The sequence below is a fragment of the Psammomys obesus genome, unplaced genomic scaffold (genome assembly GCF_907164565.1).
Source record: "Psammomys obesus unplaced genomic scaffold, mPsaObe1.curated_primary_1811, whole genome shotgun sequence".
Classification (NCBI taxonomy): domain Eukaryota; kingdom Metazoa; phylum Chordata; class Mammalia; order Rodentia; family Muridae; genus Psammomys; species Psammomys obesus.
Window position 1 is genome coordinate 643,190 of NW_026590180.1, and position 20,036 is coordinate 663,225.

At 39.1% G+C, this 20,036-nt stretch overlaps 1 protein-coding gene across 1 annotated transcript; it reads left to right on the forward strand.

The window, feature by feature from the left end:
• Positions 1-7,864: 7,864 nt before the first annotated feature.
• Positions 7,865-19,678, forward strand: LOC129676289 (zinc finger protein 58-like). The gene is made up of 4 exons (XM_055606625.1): positions 7,865-7,934; positions 12,669-12,795; positions 13,695-13,790; positions 15,820-19,678. Exons 1-4 carry the CDS (start codon positions 7,929-7,931, stop codon positions 17,211-17,213), a joined length of 1,623 nt encoding a protein of 540 aa, XP_055462600.1. The 5' UTR covers positions 7,865-7,928; the 3' UTR covers positions 17,214-19,678.
• Positions 19,679-20,036: the final 358 nt, after the last annotated feature.

A 20,036-nucleotide genomic window follows, 5' to 3' on the forward strand; every position in this document is an offset into this window, starting at 1 on the left:
ATCCAGCCTTTACACAATTACTAGGTTTACAAGATGTCTTTCATCATTACGTTGTGATTTTAGTCTTCAGTCTACTTATTACAAAATGTTAGTAAATCTTGAACAGAAGTGAACTTGCTAGGTGTTCTGGAATGATCCTTTAGTCACTTGGGAGGAAGAGACAGGAGAGTCAGAGCCATAAGTGAGACTTTGTCCCCAAAACAAAGAGGGAGGGAAAAATCAGGTTGGTCCAGTTGTACTCAGAAATAAGGGAAGCAGTAACCTAATGTGGGGATGAGGGTTATCTTTTTAAAACAGTTATCTTTTAAAATGATTTTGAAACCCCTTTTGATGTTCTTGCTTATGCTTCCAGTTGCTCTGGAGCTTATGGCAGAAGAACCCTGAAACCAAAGCTGATGGGGGAAGCTATTGAGACTCTGTTTCAAAATCCAAGGTAGAAAAACAGAGAGAGCTTCCTTAGGGGAACCAAGCACTAGCCTAGAATAGTGGCAGCTTTGGCTTAATACCCAGTACTGCACATACATAAGGAAGCCTAGTTCTCCTGCGCTGACACCCTGTGTGAGCCCTTGTCAGTGTTGTGAGTTAGCAAGATGGTCTGAGAAAGAGAGACACTGCAATGATAAGCTTTAGAAAAAGTGTTAGATGAATCAGCTTCTTATGGTTTGACTGCCTAGGAGCTTTGCAGAAGGTCTTTTATTGATTCTTACACAAATGGCTTTTAAGCAAGTCAATTCCCACATACCACAACCTCATATCTGATCTAGGAGTTGTCTTAGGGAACCATTACCTAAGCAGTCACAACCATTATAAGAATGTTGGATTTGCCAGGATTGTTTTATAACTGAGGTCATGCTACTGTTCTGAAATTCCCAAGGAATAACAATTCTATGAATCTCAGATAACAATCTCTGGTTATTCACAGATTACCACAAAGCCTAAGAGCCATCACTCTGGAGTAAATGCCAGGTGCAATGGCTCTTATAAAATTCAACTACAAGTCATACAAAGATCACACAACACAGTAGGAAAAACAGCCTTCCTATTTTATGCCTAAGTCTCGTGGGCCCCAATGACCACCAAGGAGCTGATTTCGATGCATCTTTATTACAAGCTGGAGGTCAGACCCACAAGGTCAGTGACATAGGGGTTCTTGAGTATAGAGTCCCAACCTCAGGGAAAGAGAGGTTTTTATTTAGGGTCACAGCAAGGTTTGGGAAATCCAGTTTACAGTTACATGTTGGGTGACATTCCATCAAAGGGGATGCTTGTTACAAAGTGATTGGCCAACTACCATAAGTGACACTGAGGAAGCTATCTATAGACCTCAGGAATGTTAGGTATTTCTGTGCCAGGAATGTTCTGCTATAAGGTTGGTGTGCTGCCCAGCACCTATGCCCCACCCTTAGATAAGATACCTTCCAAGTCTTGTGGTTACCGCCAAGCTATTCCTTGGGTAGGGGATTTTATTATCTTGTTCCTGTAATTCATAACATATGGCCTAGTTCCTGGGACTGGTGAATTTTTGTGGGGGAGGGGGTGCAGGGTGAGGCCCAAGGTCCTCTATCAAAATGGTACAAGCCAAAGAAAACAGGACAATTCCAGTGTGCTCTTCTTTTTCCACTGCTTTAAGGGAACTGGACACACAGTAAAGATTTAACAAATGCTTGTGAGAAAACTAACTACAAACTTTTTTCTTTTTAGGGAAAATAAACTCTGTCATCAGGATTTTAAAAAAAGGTATTAAAACATGGGGATAAGTAGGGATTTTCTTAGAAAAGTTTCAAAGGGATGAAGTCATTCTGTATCAAGGTTTTAAAGTAAGAGGGAAGGTAGAAGAACACTGAGCAAGCGTAGAAACTGGGAAAGGCACCAAGTGCCTAAATATTAGTATCCCCAGGGTTAGTAAAATTTAATGAAGAAATGGGACATTTCACACATATACTGTTCCAAATAGAAATCCATCTCTTATGTGATACATATGTCACCCTGCATTGTTTATAGGTTAGCAAAAACTGCCACGCTGATAAAGGAGGATGGGTCAAGTCACTGCATCAACACTCAAAGTACACAGAGTTATAAAATAACAAAATTAAAATGGGTTAGCCAAGAAGTTATTTATATTATGAAAAGGGAGAAGAAATATTAATACTAAGCATTCCATTTATAACAGCATAAACAAAGTGCAAAAAAACACAAAGTCAAATGAATACTGAAAACAAGATATCCAGGGACAGTGGATGGCTCAATAGGAAGAGGTGTTAGTCCCGAAATCCTTAAAACAGATTTGAAAAACAGAATCCACATAAATGAAGAAGGAAATAATCAACCCCACCAAGATGTCGTTTGGTTTTCACATGTGCACTGTTGCATGGCTGTGCCCATATATAAACATACACACTGACAAATAATATTACTTAAAAATTAAAAACAAGAAGATGTGCTAAAATTAGAAGAGATAGTAAGCATCTTACACTTAACTGCTTTCAGAAAAGATAGACTCTGAGTTTGGAATGGGAGGTGAACATTTAGTCCTTATATGAATTTGATGACTGGGAATTCTTTGGACTGAATTTTGTAGAATCCTGCACATTACCATCCATTGGGGTGTTGTAAAGGCCATCTCCTAGGTTTAGGTACTGTAACAAATATAAGGTGCATTACCAGGATTAGCTACCAGGACACCTATAGCTGATGTGGCCACTCTGCTTCAGGGTGACTCTCAAACTAAATAGCCCAGAGTGAAAGACTGTTCACTTGATGAGAACTAGAATCACAGAGGTGACAAACTTCTGGGAATGACTAGACAGTTTTAGAGTCAATGACTGAGTCAAGATGACCCTCTATATATGAGGACGGCACCGTGCTGGTAGGTTTTTCACAACTTGGCAGGACCTTTGATCTGGGAAGAGAAACCCTCAGCAGAGACTGTCAGGTTATCATGTAGGCAAGTCTGCCAGTCAATTATTGATGGTTGATATGGGGAGGCTCAGTCCAATGTGAACGGTGGCAACCCTGGGTGAGTTATCTTGGTTGGTGTAAGAAAAGGAGCTAGACATGAGCCTGGAGAGTACACCAGGAAGCTGCACACCTTTATGTTCTCTGCTTCAGTTCCTGCCTTAAACTTGTGCCCTGGCTTCCCTCAGTGAGTGACTATCAACTGAGAGTGGAAAGATGAAATAGATCATTTTCTCTCACGTTTGGTCACCTTTGCTGTAGAAAGCAAAGTAATACAGAAAGCATAATATGCAATGGACCCTGGTTTGGATTAGAACTAGAAAGAGAGCTGAACACAAGCATCCATTGCTTCCTTCATCATTACTGGGAATGCAATGTGACCAACATCTTCTGCTCTTGGTGTCCATGCCTCACACTGGATAGCTGGGACCCCAACTTTTGTTCCAAAATGAATAAACTTTTCCTAGTTTGATAAGATACTTTATCACAGGAACGGGGGGGGGGGGAGAAAAAACAGGGAAGTTGATACCTAGAAGGGAGGGCATTACCAGACCATTAACAGGACTTAAACTGATTTTCAGGATTTCAGTCCTCACAATTGACAATCTCTAGAGCTCAGAAAGCATAGCTCAGTAATACCCTTGCCTGGGAGTTTCAAAGAGCCTTGACAAAGTGGACATTGGCCACCTGGCTAAGGAGGTGTCAGAAGGAAAGAAGAGTCTATCTGGAATTTGAGTAAGGCTCTTATGTGTTCAGGCAAGGAACATGCCTTCATTTGCCCATGTTTTGAAAACTGAGTGAGGCTGAATTCAAAGTTATTGGACTGGTAGGTTTGGCTTATTGCACACATAAGCATTTGCATCTACTTCTAATCTGCATGTAAGGAGAGGAGCTGACCCGAGGGAGACCACCTGTGCTGCTAGCAGCAACAATGGAAGGTTAGCATGGACCAAGCCCTTTGGGGTCCAGATTATTCTGTCAGGAACCTCGGATGCTGTGCATGTGAAGCTATAGGGTTTACACTGGCCCCACTTGGTTTCCATCTCAGTCTTGTTTGTCCCTGCTACATGGCTATCACAGTCCCATTGTATATTGAAGTAGTAATTTTATAAACACTGTGGGATTAGCAACTGTTTGAATTTTAAAGTCAAGAGTCTTTGGACTTTGACAGGCTTGGGACTATTATAGTCAATGAAACATTTGGAGATAGATTATATGCCTTTCCTAGTAAGAGATAAGAATGAAACCAGAGGGTGCCCAAGACAGAAGGTTATAGTTTAGAGTGAGGTATTTGGGTATCAAGTTAACCAAAGATGAAGCTGTAATGATTTATCTTAATAGTCAATTATATGTTCAGCATAACCATGGGAAACAACCTCAGGACCTGTCTGTGAAGAAATTTCTAGATTAAGTTGAATAATTATGACCTCATCTACATATGGACAACATCAGCCCATTGACCAGGGTAGTAGAATGAAAAGTGGCAGCAACAACCAAAAAAAAAAAAAAAATTTTTTTTTTTTTTTTTTTTTTTTTTAGTAAACTGTAGTGTTCACTCAGCTTCCTTGCTTTGGTGCATTGTCACTTCATACTCATACTGTTATGCCTAAGACTCACGGACCCCAAAGACCAAGGAGCTGATTCCAATGCAAACACAGTAGGGGCTTTTTATTACAAGCTCAAGCGCTTAGGGAATGGTGGGCTTTTATTTAGGTTTACAGCAAGGTTGGGAAATTCCAGCTAGGCAATTTTATGATTGATTGGCATTTAGCAAATGTTCCGTGTCCAGAGGAAATTGTTTGCCTAGAGGGCCAAGCCAAACCGAAATTGTTTTACTCATCCTATTGTAAAGAACACCTGGGTAAATTCAGGTTATTCACTGATTAGCTGTTTCTAGGAGTGATGGTTAAATATTACTGGGTTTTCTCCAGGCAATACCTTGGATAGGGGACTCCACTGTCTTCTTCCTGGAATTGGTAACCTGTTCCTGGGACTGGTGGCTTTTGGGGTATGGGTGGGGGTCAGGCCTGGTTCTCTCAATACTACCACGCATTTCCTTCCATAATGGACATTGTCTGTAGGCTTCCATTTTCCAAAACCCTACTTTATTTAGGGTTCTTAATTGCTTCTACCTCCCTTCCAACACATTGACCAGAGGCAGGGGAGAAAGAAGGTTATTAGGAAAATGGGGTTGTGGACCTTTTTAGACATAGTCCTTCAGGGCAATTCTACTTTTCATTGCCTGGATAAAATAGCAATTGTCCAGTCAAATAGCAAACACCAAACAGCAACATGAATCAACAGCAGCAGCATGATTCAGCAGAAACAGAAAGGCTCCGCCATCCCTACCCCCCAATCAGCTTGAGTCAGCAAAAATGGTGAGACTCAGCTGGAGTGCCACGAGAAGTTCTGGAAGCTTCTGTCTGAGAAGTGAAGTGCAGAAAAAAGAAGATCAACAAAGCAATGTGGGTCTCACAACATGTAGTGATGAAAAACAAAACAAAACCAACAGCAACAAAAAGTTGTCTCCCTGTCCTTGGGCTTCTATTTATCCCTTCTCAGAGTCCTAACAAGGCTGTTTTTCAGCTGGCAAAAACCATGCCCTTGCATGAAACTGCTTCCAGCAAGGCATCATACTACCTCTCACAAGTTTGTTTTCAATAGAGGATGAACGAAAAACATTTCCACATCCCACATTTGGGACCAAAAACAACATGAAAGAAGCCAAAACTTTCACTACAATTATTCTCAAACTGTTAGACAAAATCAACATTAATTCCTTGTGGCTTGTCACATGCCTTAGGAAAGCAATGAGGAAGAAATACAGGTGTAATCTGCTGGCCACTCCCAGTGCCGAGGCCATAGCAGCAGGAAGAGATGACAGTGTCATGCTGACTTGCTGAGGCCTGCTCTGTCTCAAAACAAGGAAGGTTATAGTTCTAGATAATTATACTACATATTTTGAATCTATTTTCATTCAATTCAGTAAAATTTTATACTTCAGAGTCTCCTATACAAAATTTGACTTTCCTCATGGATGTTATGCATTCCAATTGTGTTCCAAAATGAGCAGCATTACTGCATGTGACAATGTCTCCTGCATGTTCACTGGACTATCATAATTCTCTTAGGCAGTATATCTTTGGTGATAGAAAGAGGTGTGAAGCTTATATCTCTGTCATTTTTAGAAGTTATATTAATTTGTCAAGTTACTACAAAACAGAAACAGCAGATACATGATTTCCTGATTGCATCTGTTTATTATTAAAGGCCTGTAGGAGTACACTGTAATTACCCCTCTTTGTAAAAAGTCATGCTTAATCATTGTAAGGAGAAAAAAATAGGAAGGAGAATGTGAGTTCCTTGTGGTTGTAAAAATTAAACAAACTTCCAGGTGGTGTTGGGGCACATCTTCAATCCCAGCACTTGGGAGGCAGAGGCAGATGGATCTGTGCGTAGGTGGATAGCCTGGTCTACAGAGCAAGTTCCAGGACAGCCAGGGCTACACAGAGAAACCCTTTTAAAAAAAGGAAAGGAAGGAAGGGAGGGTGACAGACAGAAAGAATGGGGTGGAGGGGGAGTTGAATCCAAAAAAACAAAAACCCAGCAAGATCCTGTGTTTTCATCAGAAATATTTCCTTGTGAAACACTATCCATCTCGTGAGTTTCGATTCTAAGGCATGACAAGTACATGAATAAACAGTCCTGAGACAAGAAAACAGGTCTAATTACTGCACCAATCTACCTTCTGTGTTCCAACAAGCAAACCTAATATCCCCGTGATCGTATTTCTGATACCTGGCTTTCAAAACAAAAGCAATGTCAGGATCAGAGAAGACAGAAGAAAATGAACCAGATAGCTCATGCCTAATGCAGACAAAAGTCTACAATGGCTATGATGGGCCAGGAGTCCACACACTGCTCTGATACTAGGAAGTGTGTCTTACTCGGGAGAGGAGCAGAGGAGGTAGCCACAGGCTCGGGGAACATCTGCTGGTGCACGATATGGTTCTCATAAAATTAAGTTTCTTGTACAGATTAATGGATGAAAGTAAAAACAAGGAACCTATGGACAGATGAAAGATCCTCCGGTGGATTCTGGGAGGTCTTTACATGTAAATGTCAGAGTAGAACTTAACTTTGTTGTCTGTTTTTTTTTTTTTTTTTTTTTTTTTTTTTTTTTTTTTTTTTTTTTTTACCGTCTATGTCCCTGACCGACCTCCTACACTGTATGGATTCCAGCGCTCACTGGAAAACTCTTTTTTCAGTTGTGGACTCTGATACATGTATGGCTCACAGGAGAACATGGAGTATTTATTTACATGTGTTATATTATTTATAAGTGTTAGGTATGAAGCCAAGGTTTCTTTCACTCTAGGCATGTACTTTACTCCCAAGATACCTCCCTATTCCGTTTTGTACTTTTGAGACAAGGCCTCTATAAATTGGCCAGGCCGTCTTGCATTTAGAATACTTTCATCTTAAAAGGTCGGGGACATCAAAGTTGATTTAAAAAAATTATCTTGAAGTAATAGTGTTCCCTCCCACTTTAGTCTCTTGCTTCGTTATTTTAAAGTACAACTGAGTGAATGTCAACTTTCCCTGTGGGTAGCAAGATTTTATAATTAGTAGACGAGTCTTCAAACGACAGTTTGACCAGATATAACTAATAAACTTTCCTACCAACGCCTCAACTGACGTTCAAACACGCCCGGTTTTCAACTGGGACTTTTAAAGCAGCATAACTCCTTTAACAAGCAGCACTAGCAGAGCTGAAATCTCTTGTTTCAAACCATCCTCCCCCGCTGACAGTGGGAAGAACAAAGAATTCTGGGAAATGTAGTCGTGCTCCCTGTGGCGTCACAAGCAGCCGCGCTGCAAACCGCACTTCCGCATCCCGTCTGCAGACGTTTGTCTTCCCCTAAGTTCCGCGGTGTTGGCGTCTGCTCCTCGCTCTCCGTTGGATCTCTGACATGGAGGTTGGTCCAGGGAACAGCGCAGCCTGAGGGACCGTGCGGGGTGCGGGGTCAGGCTTGGAGGGAGCGGAGCTGAGGTGGATCAGGGGCGGGGAGAAGCCGACTTGGGAGATGCTGTGCTGCTGACCTCAGCTCTGCCTGGATGCAGATCTGGGGTGGGGAGAGCAGTATGGGGGTGGAGCTGTGAGTGAAAGCTTTGTTAGGACGCGGCGGGGTAGGTTTCAGGGATGGGAGAGCAGGCTCCGTAGCCCAGAAGTGTGGAATGGAGCAAGGCTTAGTATTGCTCCCGGCAGGGTGGGCCAGCTCACTGCTTGCGCCTGAGGTCTTGATAGGAGCCCGCATTACAGCTTGTCTGGGGAAGCATGTTGGTACTAGCTGACCCACTCTCACTTGGCTGCAGATTTCTCAGGACTTCTAGATGTAGTGGAGATCTGGTACTCCTGTACTCTATGGCCGGCCTAATACTCTTGGTCTGATGTGCTAGACGTTCCTATTTTCCAGGGACAGTTCTGCTAGGGAGGTTTGTGTATAGATGCTAGTCCCATTTTCTTTGGAATAAATTAGAGATTTCTGGATTGTTGTCTTAAATGAGAATCTTTCGTGGCCACCTCTGTGATCTGAATGTGATTTAACACTCACATGTAGAGACGGTATAATGTCCTAAGGGAGAAGGTTTGAGTTTTGCATCATGCAAGCAGTTATTCCTCCTATATTGCAGAGTAAAAATTACTAGAAAATAATACCTCATCCAATTATTTCAGAGATTTGTGATGTCAGAAGTTTGGACTCCTTTTCAGAAACAAGTGATGAGTTGATGAGAGGCGAGAGCTGCCGTGGAGATTATTAGTGACTTCTTCAGGGAGAAGACTTGAATGTCCCTGGGTAGAAGTGATCCTGCATACCAACAGAGGCTTTACATTGCTCTTTAATCATGAGCTTTTCTTCTATCTCAGGGCATACTACAATGTCTAAACTCCCTGGCAACTACTCTTGTCACTGTCCCTGATGTGGCTTCCAGGTTTCCTGATGCTCCCGGAACCGCCTTCTGGAAACATTTGTCCAAGTATCTCTAAAGTGTCAGAAAGCTTGGAAGGTGAACTTGAAGAGCTGTTGCTCATTAGGGGTTCTTTGATTCCTCGGCCTGTCTTTTGTATGGCTTCATAGTTTGCAGTAGTTCAAGTCAAATCAAGTGCTTGTGCAGCGATAAAGTCTGTTCATAAGGAATATGGGCTTTAAGCCATCTTCAGTCCAAGCATTTCTGTGGCCTGTGTAACTGTAAAGTAAGACAAGACACTTCCTAGTTATGTCACTAGCTTGTGGGACGAGAATAGCATTGGTTTTATTTAAAGTGGGATGAGTACAGTGCCTTGCGCACTAAAAATAGTTTCCTACGAAGTAGGCATGATGCAGAGATATGCTTTTCTGTAACTTACAGGTCCTTCACGTATGTATCACTTAAACACACCTGTGTTTGAAGAAACAAAACAAAATGGAAGCTTGTTCTTGGTGCATCCTTATCATCTCTGTACTGTGAAGTGAAGGCAGGGAATGAGTTTAGCGTCACCTTTTATATCATAGATTATTCAAAACCAGCTTATGCTAAATAAGATTCTGTTAAAAAAAATTTAAAGGTTTTTTAAACATAGTTTCTCGATATGCTAACTACTTCTGGTGGCTTCTATCACTTGGCTTAGCACCAGCCTGACAGAAATTCATCTAATTGACACTTGCTGACTTTCAAAACACACTTGAGAAAGTCTATTTACTGTATTTGATATGTAATTTAAAAATCTGCCCTTAACATGTTTTTGTTAAAGGCATTAAATTTTGGTAATTAGATAATTGCATTTACTGTGTGAGGGAGGATTTTATTCTTTGCCCTGCTTGAATATTCCTCCATATTTGCAGGAAATGTTAATTTTCTTTGATTTGTCATTTGTATCAATTTTTGTCAGGACCTTAATGATGTTTTCTTCTGGTTTTCCCTGAGTTCTTCCGATCTGTGATCCTTAAACATCTAATGTGAGACTTCAGTCATTCCCTATTTTCCTTGATGCAGCCCTCCATAGTTTACACTTCCTCTCTGTACTTGGTCCTTACGCCACAGGTTCAACCGTGTTTGGCCTGCTTCTTTACATATAGCCGGAACAGAACTCCAGCTGCACATGTGGATGAGGACAGCCACATCCTCCACGGCCCGCTGGGTGTGCTGACACATCCAGCCAGGAAACCACACTCCTCCTTAGGGAGGAGTCTAACATTTTATGGTGTTCATTCCACCTCCCCTTTCTTTACAGACTATCTTGTTGTTAGTGGTTTTGGGAGGGACCTTCTGAGGGAAAGAATTACTTTTTTTTTTTTTTCAAGTAGTAAGCTTGTGTTAGACATATCATTCTTGGAAAATGTGGAAGGTAAGTTTTGCCGGGTGATGACATTTAGTTACTGGTGTTCTCTGTGATATATGTCAGAGACCAAGGAGAGAAGAAATAGAGGGTATTGAGAAAGATTGAAATAAGAGTCAAAAACATACAAAAGGAATAAGAATTGTAAGTACAAGTTTTCATCATTTTCTCCATTCCAGTTATAAATATTTCTGTCAATGAGCGCTGGTTGTTTGCAAGTGCAGTGGTTTATGGTGGGTTGAGATGCTAAGTGTGTTTGTCCAGCAGACTCTTTCAGAGACTGTATTCATTGTTCTTGTTTATGTGCATAACATTTTTGTACATAAAAATCATATGGATAAGAATTTAAGTCCCAGCTGTTTATAGGATAAACTGCACTTAATATTTCATTAGGAACATGCAGTAACAGTGTACCAAATATTTTAAACATCAGTCTCACTTAGACACTGTCATTGATATGAGAATTAATGGTCTAAATAAATTTACAGTCTAGGTTTCTAATGAAAATATGGCATGTGGTCTCCCATGTCCTTTTCAGGGTTCCAGTTCCATACTGTGAGTCATAGTATTGCAAAATGTGTTGACTCCAAACAGAAATGGTTGCTGCATGACATACTTATGTGGGTAGTGTTGGTTGGGAAAGAGGCCTGAGGAGACACTGATGAGTGGATGCTCTGGTGGAGTTAGACAGGAGGAAGAAGCTAATGGACCTGTGGCCCAGAATGGTGGCTGTAGGTGACCCTAGTGTATATTCCAGATGCTTGGAAACAAGATTTTGGACATTGTAAACAGGGGGAAAGAGTGTTTGACGAGATGAACATATGAAACGGGTATGAAGACTACAAAGGACACCTGTAACAATTATTAAAAAATAATTCATTAAAATGCACATTTCTCATATTTTTGACATTTAATCATAGAAAGGCAAATTGTTATTACCGCTCTCATAGATCATTTTGGGAATTCTATGTGATTAAAAAAAAAAACCCACTAAGCTGTAGAAAATGCTGAAATAAGAGAAAATCGCAAGTAGCATCACAAATTATAATTCTTGGCCTGTGGTTACTCAGGCAAAGGTCTCATGAACTCAAAGCCTCTTGAAGGGTTATAGCAAATGCACAGATTGTTGGTTTTTTGTTCTTGTTTTTTTTTTTTTTTTAAATCCCAATCTTGATTTTACCAATGAAGACTCAGGAGCCAAATGCTGGGATGAAAACTTGCTAACTCAGAGAGGCAGAGAAAGCATCCAGCTGACCTTCCTACTCCACCAATATCCCAGAAGGAAAAAACCCTTCTCCTTCATGCTGTCTTAAAAACCCTTCAAACTTAATGACCCTCCTTTCTACTTCCTGTGAGTCTCTAGCCATCCTCTGGACTTCCTCTCACTCTCTATGTAGTTTTTTCTCATGTTCACTTTCTGTTTACTGGTTGGTGTGTCTCCTCTTTTCCTATGATTAGGTTTATTTAGCTCTTGTTTACAGAAAGCTCTTGGGTTAAAGGTGTTTGCTAAGGCTTAGCCACACCAGAACAAAAAACAGGTTTTTCCAGTACACAGTCTTGGGGTTCACAGTGTGATCAAATAGCCTGCAACAACAGATAGCTCCCTGAGAAATGAAGGCATACAAAATAATAATAGTAATAATAAATAAATAAATAAAAAGAAAAGGGAAGTGAGAAAAGTTAATGTTGTCTAGTATTTTAAATCTTCAAATAATGTGGTTATTACACTTACTAATTTATAATTTGTTAAAATACTTGTTACTCTGTTTTTGTCTGTGAATTCTTCCTTTACTGTTATACCTTTTGGCTGTTCCATCTCATGTTTCCTGTTGCACTGGCATTAGCATCACTATTGAACTTCGTACAAATTCAGAAATATGGACCTCTACCAGAGCTGCTACATCAGAATCTACATTTTTGTTGCATTTCACATTCATGATTTTGCATATTAAGTGTCGATAAATACCTTCTTCACCTTGACTTTCTCTTCTGAGAAACATATGTGTGGGGGGGGTGTATAAAACAAGCATAAGACAAATGCATATGTTCCTGTGAATGCATTCATTGCCTTTTTATCTTTCTTAAAAGTCAAAAATCCATATGGGATAATAGAATCTCTCCATTCTCTTTTCATGAAGATGCATCAGGTTTGAGATCATATAACCACATCAGAAGTATCTTAGGAATGTTACTCACCTGTGTCAGAAGCATTCTAGCTTTTCTCTTATCCTGTGCAAAACTTGGAATTGTGTTCACAAGCACATAATGCTGCTGCTTATGTTGTTATTATGGTTTTAATTGATATGTATTATATTCATGTATTTTTTTATTCCAGGAAATGCTGTCATTCAGGGATGTGGCCATTGATTTCTCTGCAGAGGAGTGGGAATGCCTGGACCTTGCTCAGTGGAATTTGTACAGGGATGTAATGTTGGAGAATTACAGCAACCTTGTCTTCCTGGGTGAGGCTTACTTCCATAAATGAGCTCTTATTTCTAAAATGTAACTTCTCCACTAAAATGTAACTTCCTCTTTTTAGAACGTCCCAGGGCAATTTGTGCCATCAACATTGACTTTTGTATACCTACTTTTGCTGATAGTGTGAAGAATACTGTTTCTTTTTGTGTTTTTTTTTTAATTTTGTTTTTATTTTATATGCATTAGTATTTTATCTGCGTGTATGTCTCTGTGAGGGTGTCGGATCTTAGAGTTATAAACAGTTGTGAGCTGCCATGTGGGTGCTGGGAATTGAGCCTGGGTCCTCTGGAAGAACTGTCAGTGCTCCTAACCACTGAGCCATCTCTCTAGCCCCTCTTCATGTGTTTTTAATGTGGCTTTTGGGGTTTTTTGTTTGTTTGTTTGTTTGTTTGTTTTTTGAAATATGTGACCTTAATTCTGGTTGTAATTCTATAAACTCAGTGGCATGAGGCATGAGGCAAACATGTTAAAGGGAATGTTTCATCCTTCAGCTTTCATGTTTAACTTGTAAATGAAGCTAAGGAACTTCAGATTATAGGTACCTCCTACGTATTCTATATGTGCTTCTTAGGAAACATTTGATGAACTAATTTTCTACAATTCTTGTTTTCTTTTTTTAAAAAAATATGTATGTTTGTATGTGTGTATGTATGTATATTAGTGCTCTATCTGCATGTACACCTCAGGCCAGAAGAGGGCATCAGATCCCAGTATAGATGGTTGGGAATAGAACTCAGAACCTCTGAAAGGGCAGACAGTGCTCTTCACTGCTGAGCCATCTCTCCATCCCCTTCTTACCTTTTCTTATAAGCTTAATAATGGATTAGGATATTAATTCCCAGAAGAGCACACAAACATTGTTGTTCTCTTTTCCCATGAACAGGTCTTGCATCCTGTAAGCCATACCTAGTCACATTTCTGGAACAAAAACAAGGGCCTTCAGATGTGAAGAGACCAGCAGCTGCTACCATGCATCCAGGTGTGTTGGAACTAAGGGATCAGAGAACAGACTGGGGGATCAGAGATCCAAGAGAAAGCCAGGCTTTACCCTGAGCATTGAGACACAGTGTTCTGGTGGAAATCATATTTAAGGGATTTCCTTTATGTCCTTTGTTGTCACAGAAGGACACCTGCCATATGTCTATGGTTCTTTAAGTCTCTAAGCTTTGTTTGTCCCCTCCAGTGAGCTCTGCTTGTATTTACAGGGAGACAGAGTTCATTTTGCTGAGTCTGCATTGTAACTGACTTTTTACTGTTTTCAACACCTCTGAAAATTCCCACACATTTCTAAATTACAGTAACTTTAAACATGAATTTCTTCTATATCAGGTACATTCTTGTTAATAACATACTTCTCATCAAGATATGAGTGATCATCTTGTATTCTAATATTTCTTTTCTACAACATTCTCAGTATCAATTTAAAATGCATATTTTGAATAGCTCATCAGTAGGTCTTCAGAACTTTGTATACTCTCAAATCTTTCTCTTGCAGTTCTATTTTCTGTTACTGTCTTGTACTCTAGGACTCTAGGTTGCTTTAAATTATTTCTTCTCATGCAGCCTACGTATTTCTGTGGGTAGAATATCCAATGCTAAACATTTCACAATGTAAGGTTTTTTGGGTTTTTTGTTGTTGTTGTTTGGTTTTTGTTTTTTTTTTTTTTTTTTTTTTTTTTAATGTATGAGCTTTAGTTCTGTGAACATTGGGACTACATGTTTCCCCTTCATTGACAAATATGAGTCTCACATTTTCATGTTTTGCATATTATGTTTTTTAGTTGTTTTATCTTGTGAATGAGTATTTTTACAAACAGGATAGCTTTATGATAGACTCATTGACAGCAATGTTGCCTTTAGCAAAAATCTGTCATTTAGACATGAAATTGAAAGTCTGTATCTTTTAGGAATTTATTTCCTTTTTATGAAAATATAACATAAATTACTGTCTTCAGCTCTTTAAATCTATAGTTTCACAGAGTTATAGATGGTAAACTTGCCATGAAGCAAATATTTTCAAAATTCTAAAACTAAAACTCTATTCTTAAGATAAAAAAGTCCATATCTCTTTATTCGTTTAATTTAAGACAATCAAAATTAACATCCAAATATCCAAGTTTGGCTACTGTAGTTGAATGAGAATATCACCATGTGGATTTCTGTATTTGAATTCTTGAGTCCCAGTTGGTGGTGCAGCCTTGCTTCAGGCAATAATAGGTGTCAACAGGCTTTAAATTCAGAGTTAAATTCCTCCATGCACTGTTAGTTTGTACCTGTCTTCATGGTATGGGTTCACAATATGAGCCTCAGTTTCTGCTCTGGCCACTGTGCCTGCTGGTTGCTTTCATATAGTCCTCTATGATGAATTCATGTTGTTCTGGAACCATAAGCCTAATTAACTCTTTTCTATAAATTGCCTTGATAATGGTGTTTTATCACAGCAACAGAAAAGCATCCAATATAGATACTTTATACTTTTGTATATGTCTAATCAAAGTTTATCTAGTGGGCTTCTTTCTTGCTTGCTTGCTTGCTTACTTTCCTCCCTCACTCTCTCCCTCCCTCCCTTCCCTTCCCTTTTCTTTTTTCTTTTCTTTTCTTTTTTTTTCCAGAGCTGAGAACCAAACCCAGGGCCTTGTGCTTACTAGGCAAGTGCTCTACCACTGAGCTAAATCCCCAACTCCTAGTGGGCTTATTTCTGTTAGCATAATGCCCTTAAAAGTTTCCATTATTAATGATGGTACTACTTCCTTAGCCACTTAACTTTAGATAATGGCTTCAATATTTCTATATTCTGCTTTGTCTTCATCTTTCAGTAGAAGTTTATATTGTTTCCCTCTACAGTGTATTCTGAATTTCACTTGAATATAAGTATGGAAATGTGTTGTAGTTTCTCATTTGTCTATGGAAATGTAAGTATAAGTAACAGTCTCATATTAAAGATAAGCACTATAAAGATAAAGAATGTCACTTTGGATTTTATTCATATCTAAACTTTTACTCACTAGGGGGAAAGCCTTATAAATGTCAAGAATTTGACAAGGCCTTTGATTGGAACTCACTTCTTATTCAACACCAGAGAATTCATCCTGTGGAGAAACCTTACAAATGTGAAGAATGTGGTAAGGCCTTTAGTGCTCACTCAGCACTTTCTATACACCGTAGAAGTCATACAGGAGAAAAACCCTACAAGTGTGAAGAATGTGGCAAGGCCTTTAGTACTCGTTCAGCACTTTACATACACAAGAAAATTCATTCTGGAGAAAAACCCTACAAGTGTGAGGAATGTGCGAAAGCATTTTATTTCCCTTCATTACTTAAGCAACATCAAAGAACTCATTCTGCAGAGAATCTCTGCAAGTGTGAAGAATGTGGCAAAGCATTTTATTTACCTTCATTTCTTAAGCAACATCAAAGAATTCATTCTGCAGAGAATCCTTACAGGTGTGAAGAATGTGGTAAAGCCTTTTCCTATCCCTCAACCCTAAAACAACATCAAAGAATTCATTCTGGAGAGAAACCATACCGTTGTGAAGAATGTGGCAAAGCATTCCGTAGGTCTACGTACTTTCACCAACACCAAAGAATTCACACTGGAGAGAAACCCTACCAGTGTGAAGAATGTGGGAAAACATTTTACTATCGGTCAAACCTGAAGGGACATCAAATTATTCATTCTGGAGTAAAACCCTACAAGTGTGAAGTGTGTGGCAGCATGTTTAGAACTAGCTCAGACCTTTCTAAACACCAGAGAATTCATGCTGAAGTGAAACTCTACAGTTGTGAAGAATGTGGAAAAGCCTTTTCTACTCATTCATACCTCATTCGGCACAAATTAGGCCATTCTAGAGAGAAACCATACAAATGTGAAGAATGTGGCAAAACATTTTGTTATCCTTCAATCCTTAAGGAACATCAAAGAATTCATTCTGGAGTGAAACCCTATAGTTGTGAGATATGTGGCAGCATGTTTAGAACTCGCTCAGAACTTTCTAAGCACCAAAGAATTCATGCTGAAGTGAAACTCTACAGTTGTGAGGAATGTGGAAAAGCGTTTTCTACTCACTCATACCTTATGCGGCACAGACTGGGTCATTCTGGAGAGAAACCCTACAAATGTGAGGAGTGTGGAAAATCATATAGCTACCCTTCACTCCTTAAGGAACATCAAAGAATTCATTCTCAAAACCCCTACAAGTGTGAAGTGTGTGGGAAGGTCTTTTGTACTCGCTCAGGACGTTCTAAACACCAGAGAATTCACACTGGAGAGAAACCCTACAAGTGTCAAGAATGTGGAAAGGGCTTTTCTACTCATTCCTACCTTACTCTGCACAAATTACTCCATACTGGAGAGAAACCTTACAAATGGGAAGAATGTGGTGAGGTATTTTATACTTGCTGAAGACTTACTAAACACCAGTATATTCACACTGGAGAGAAACACCACAAATGGAATGAATACGTCAAAACTCTTTACTTCGGACTTTACACAACACCAAGAAAATTCATATGGAAGAGAAACCATACCTGTATTAATCTTTAAGCCTTTACTAAACACAAGGGGCTTCCTGCTGTAGAGAAACCCTACAGATGTAAAGAATGTAGCAGAGTGTTTTACCAAACTTTAAGAAACAGCAAAGGCTCATTCTCAAGAGAGTCCCTTCAAGTGTGAAGTGTGTGAAAAGGTACTGGGTGCCACCTTGAGCCTTCTGTCTAACAGAGCATTTATCCTGGAGAGAAACTGCAAGTGTGATGAATTTGGAAAATTATATTTACTCATCCCTGGTTCTGATCAGTCTTGACAAAGTGTGCTGTGTGTGTGTTTGTGGTGGAGGGTGTGCTTGTTTTGTTTTAGGTTAATTGTGGTCAGACCTGTTGAGTTTGGGAGGAACCAATCCATCTCTCTTGGACTCGGATCCTGTATTGTATAAAAGGTGAAAGTGAACTGAGAACAACTGTTCATCTATCATCCTCTGCTTTCTCACTATTGAAGCAACACGAGCAGCTGCTTCAGCTCCTCTGCCTTAACTTTCTTACCATGATTCACAGTGTCATGGTTTGAATGAGAAATGTCACCTGTAGTCTTGGAACAGGTCCGAACACTTGTTCCCTGAGTTGGTGCCCCTATTTGGGTAGGTTCAGGAGTAGGTCATTAGAGGTGAACTTTGAGAATAAAAAGCTCCCTCTTTATCCAGTTTGCTCTCTCTGCTTCTGGTTTGCCGTTGAGAATGTGAACTCTTAGCTTCCTGCTTTGGCCACCATGCAGCTTGTTGCCATGCCCTCCCTCTGTCATGGACTTTGATCTCATCTGTACCATGAAGTGAAGTAAACTCATTCCACTATAAGTTGTGTTGGTCATGGTGTTTCATCACAACAGAAAAATAAGTAATAGAAACATTGCCCTTGTACCAGGAACAGTATGAAATTGTTTCTCCTGACATTGCTCATACAAGGGTATTTTATCACAGCAAGAGGGGAAATAAGGCTGTAAGCCAAAGAATAGTAAAAAATGTTACTTACTGTTACACACCGTGATCTTTTGTTCCTAGTTCTTCTATTGTCCTCCTTTTTGTCCCTGTCTTACCTCATTCTTTCCCAAAACTACTTCCTTTTTGTACATACACAAACATCACAGATGTAGTAACAGTAAAAATTTACTACTGTGATTATTTTTCTCAGAATTTGATACCACATGTGGTATATTCATGTTGATGTAAATATACTGTTAGTGTTTTAGAACACTTTTTTGCATTTTTCTTTTTGTTATTTTTGTTTGTTTTTTCAAGACAGGGTCTCTCTGCATAGCCCTGGCTGTCCTAGAACTTGCTCTGTAGACCAGAGCAAACTCACAAAGATATATCTGCCTCTGTCTACCAAGTGTTGGGATTAAAGGCATGTGCCAACACTGCCCATCACCTTTTGGCATTTTTGATATTAAGTTATTGCCTCTCATCCAGCTCAAATTGATTTTTCTGTAGGATGAAAGACACAGATCTAATTTCATCTTTTTACCACTGCACATCTAGTTTTGCCACCTCTAATTTTTGAAAAGGTTATCCGTTCCACTACATGGTTTTGGCATTTTGTGGAAAAAAAAAATATTAATAGTTTATTGCCATATTGGTTCAAGTCTGCATCTTACTTTACATTACATTGGTGTCTCTACTACTACTCTTTTTTGTTTTGTTTTGTTTGTTTTTATGAGTACCTTGCAGCTCTTTTCACTATGCTCTTGTATAGTTTGATGTCAGGTAATGCTATACATCTAACTATTATTTCTGTATAAATTGTGTTTTCCTGTGGTCTTTTGTGTTCCCAAAGGGGTTTAGGGTTTTTTTGTTTTGTTTTTGTTTTTTTGTTTTCTAGTTCTATGATGAATGTCATTGAAATTTTGCCCTGGATTGCCTTGTGTGTGTGTAGGTAGCTTTTAAAAGTATTGCCATTTTTACAACATGAGTTCTGCCAATCCATGAACATGTGGTAGCTTTCTATCATCTACTGTCTTCCTTTGAAAACTGTTTTCAGTATTTTAAGATTTTGCGAATAGAGTTTCAATCCTGTCACAGATACATAGTGAGAGCCTGACTCAAAAACAAAACAAAAAGAAATCTTTCATCACCTTGGTTAGTGTTATCCCATACATATTTTACTTCTTCCCATCATCATCATCATCATGTTCCTCCACTTCTTTTTTTCTCCCATTATGAATGGGCACTTTTTACTGACTTCATTCTTAGAATGTTTGTTTTTGATGTATATATAAAAGCTAATAATTTTTGCATGTTGATTTTGTAAGCTGATATTTTACTGAAAGTATCAAGTTTTTAGTGGTGTATTTGAGGTCTTTTAAATAAAGAATCCTGTCATCTGAATATACGGATAGGTAACTTTGGATTGGATTTTTGTACTTTTACTCTGTATATTGTCTTAATTCTGTAGTTCACAATTAGAGCACAAGAAGAATTAAGATAGGTAACCCTTGTCTCATTAAGATTTTACAGGAAATTGTTTAATTAAACAATGACATTTTTCTCTGCTTACTAAAGGTTGGCCATCAGTTCGTCATCCACTGATTTTATGCTAACAGATGTTCCATCTTTTCTTAGTTTTTTCCTCAAGGTGTTTTATAGTTCATCAGGTGCCTTTTCTACATCTACTGAAATACTCATATGATTTCTGTCATTGTGTATATTAATATGCTGCATTATATATTGATTTGTATATG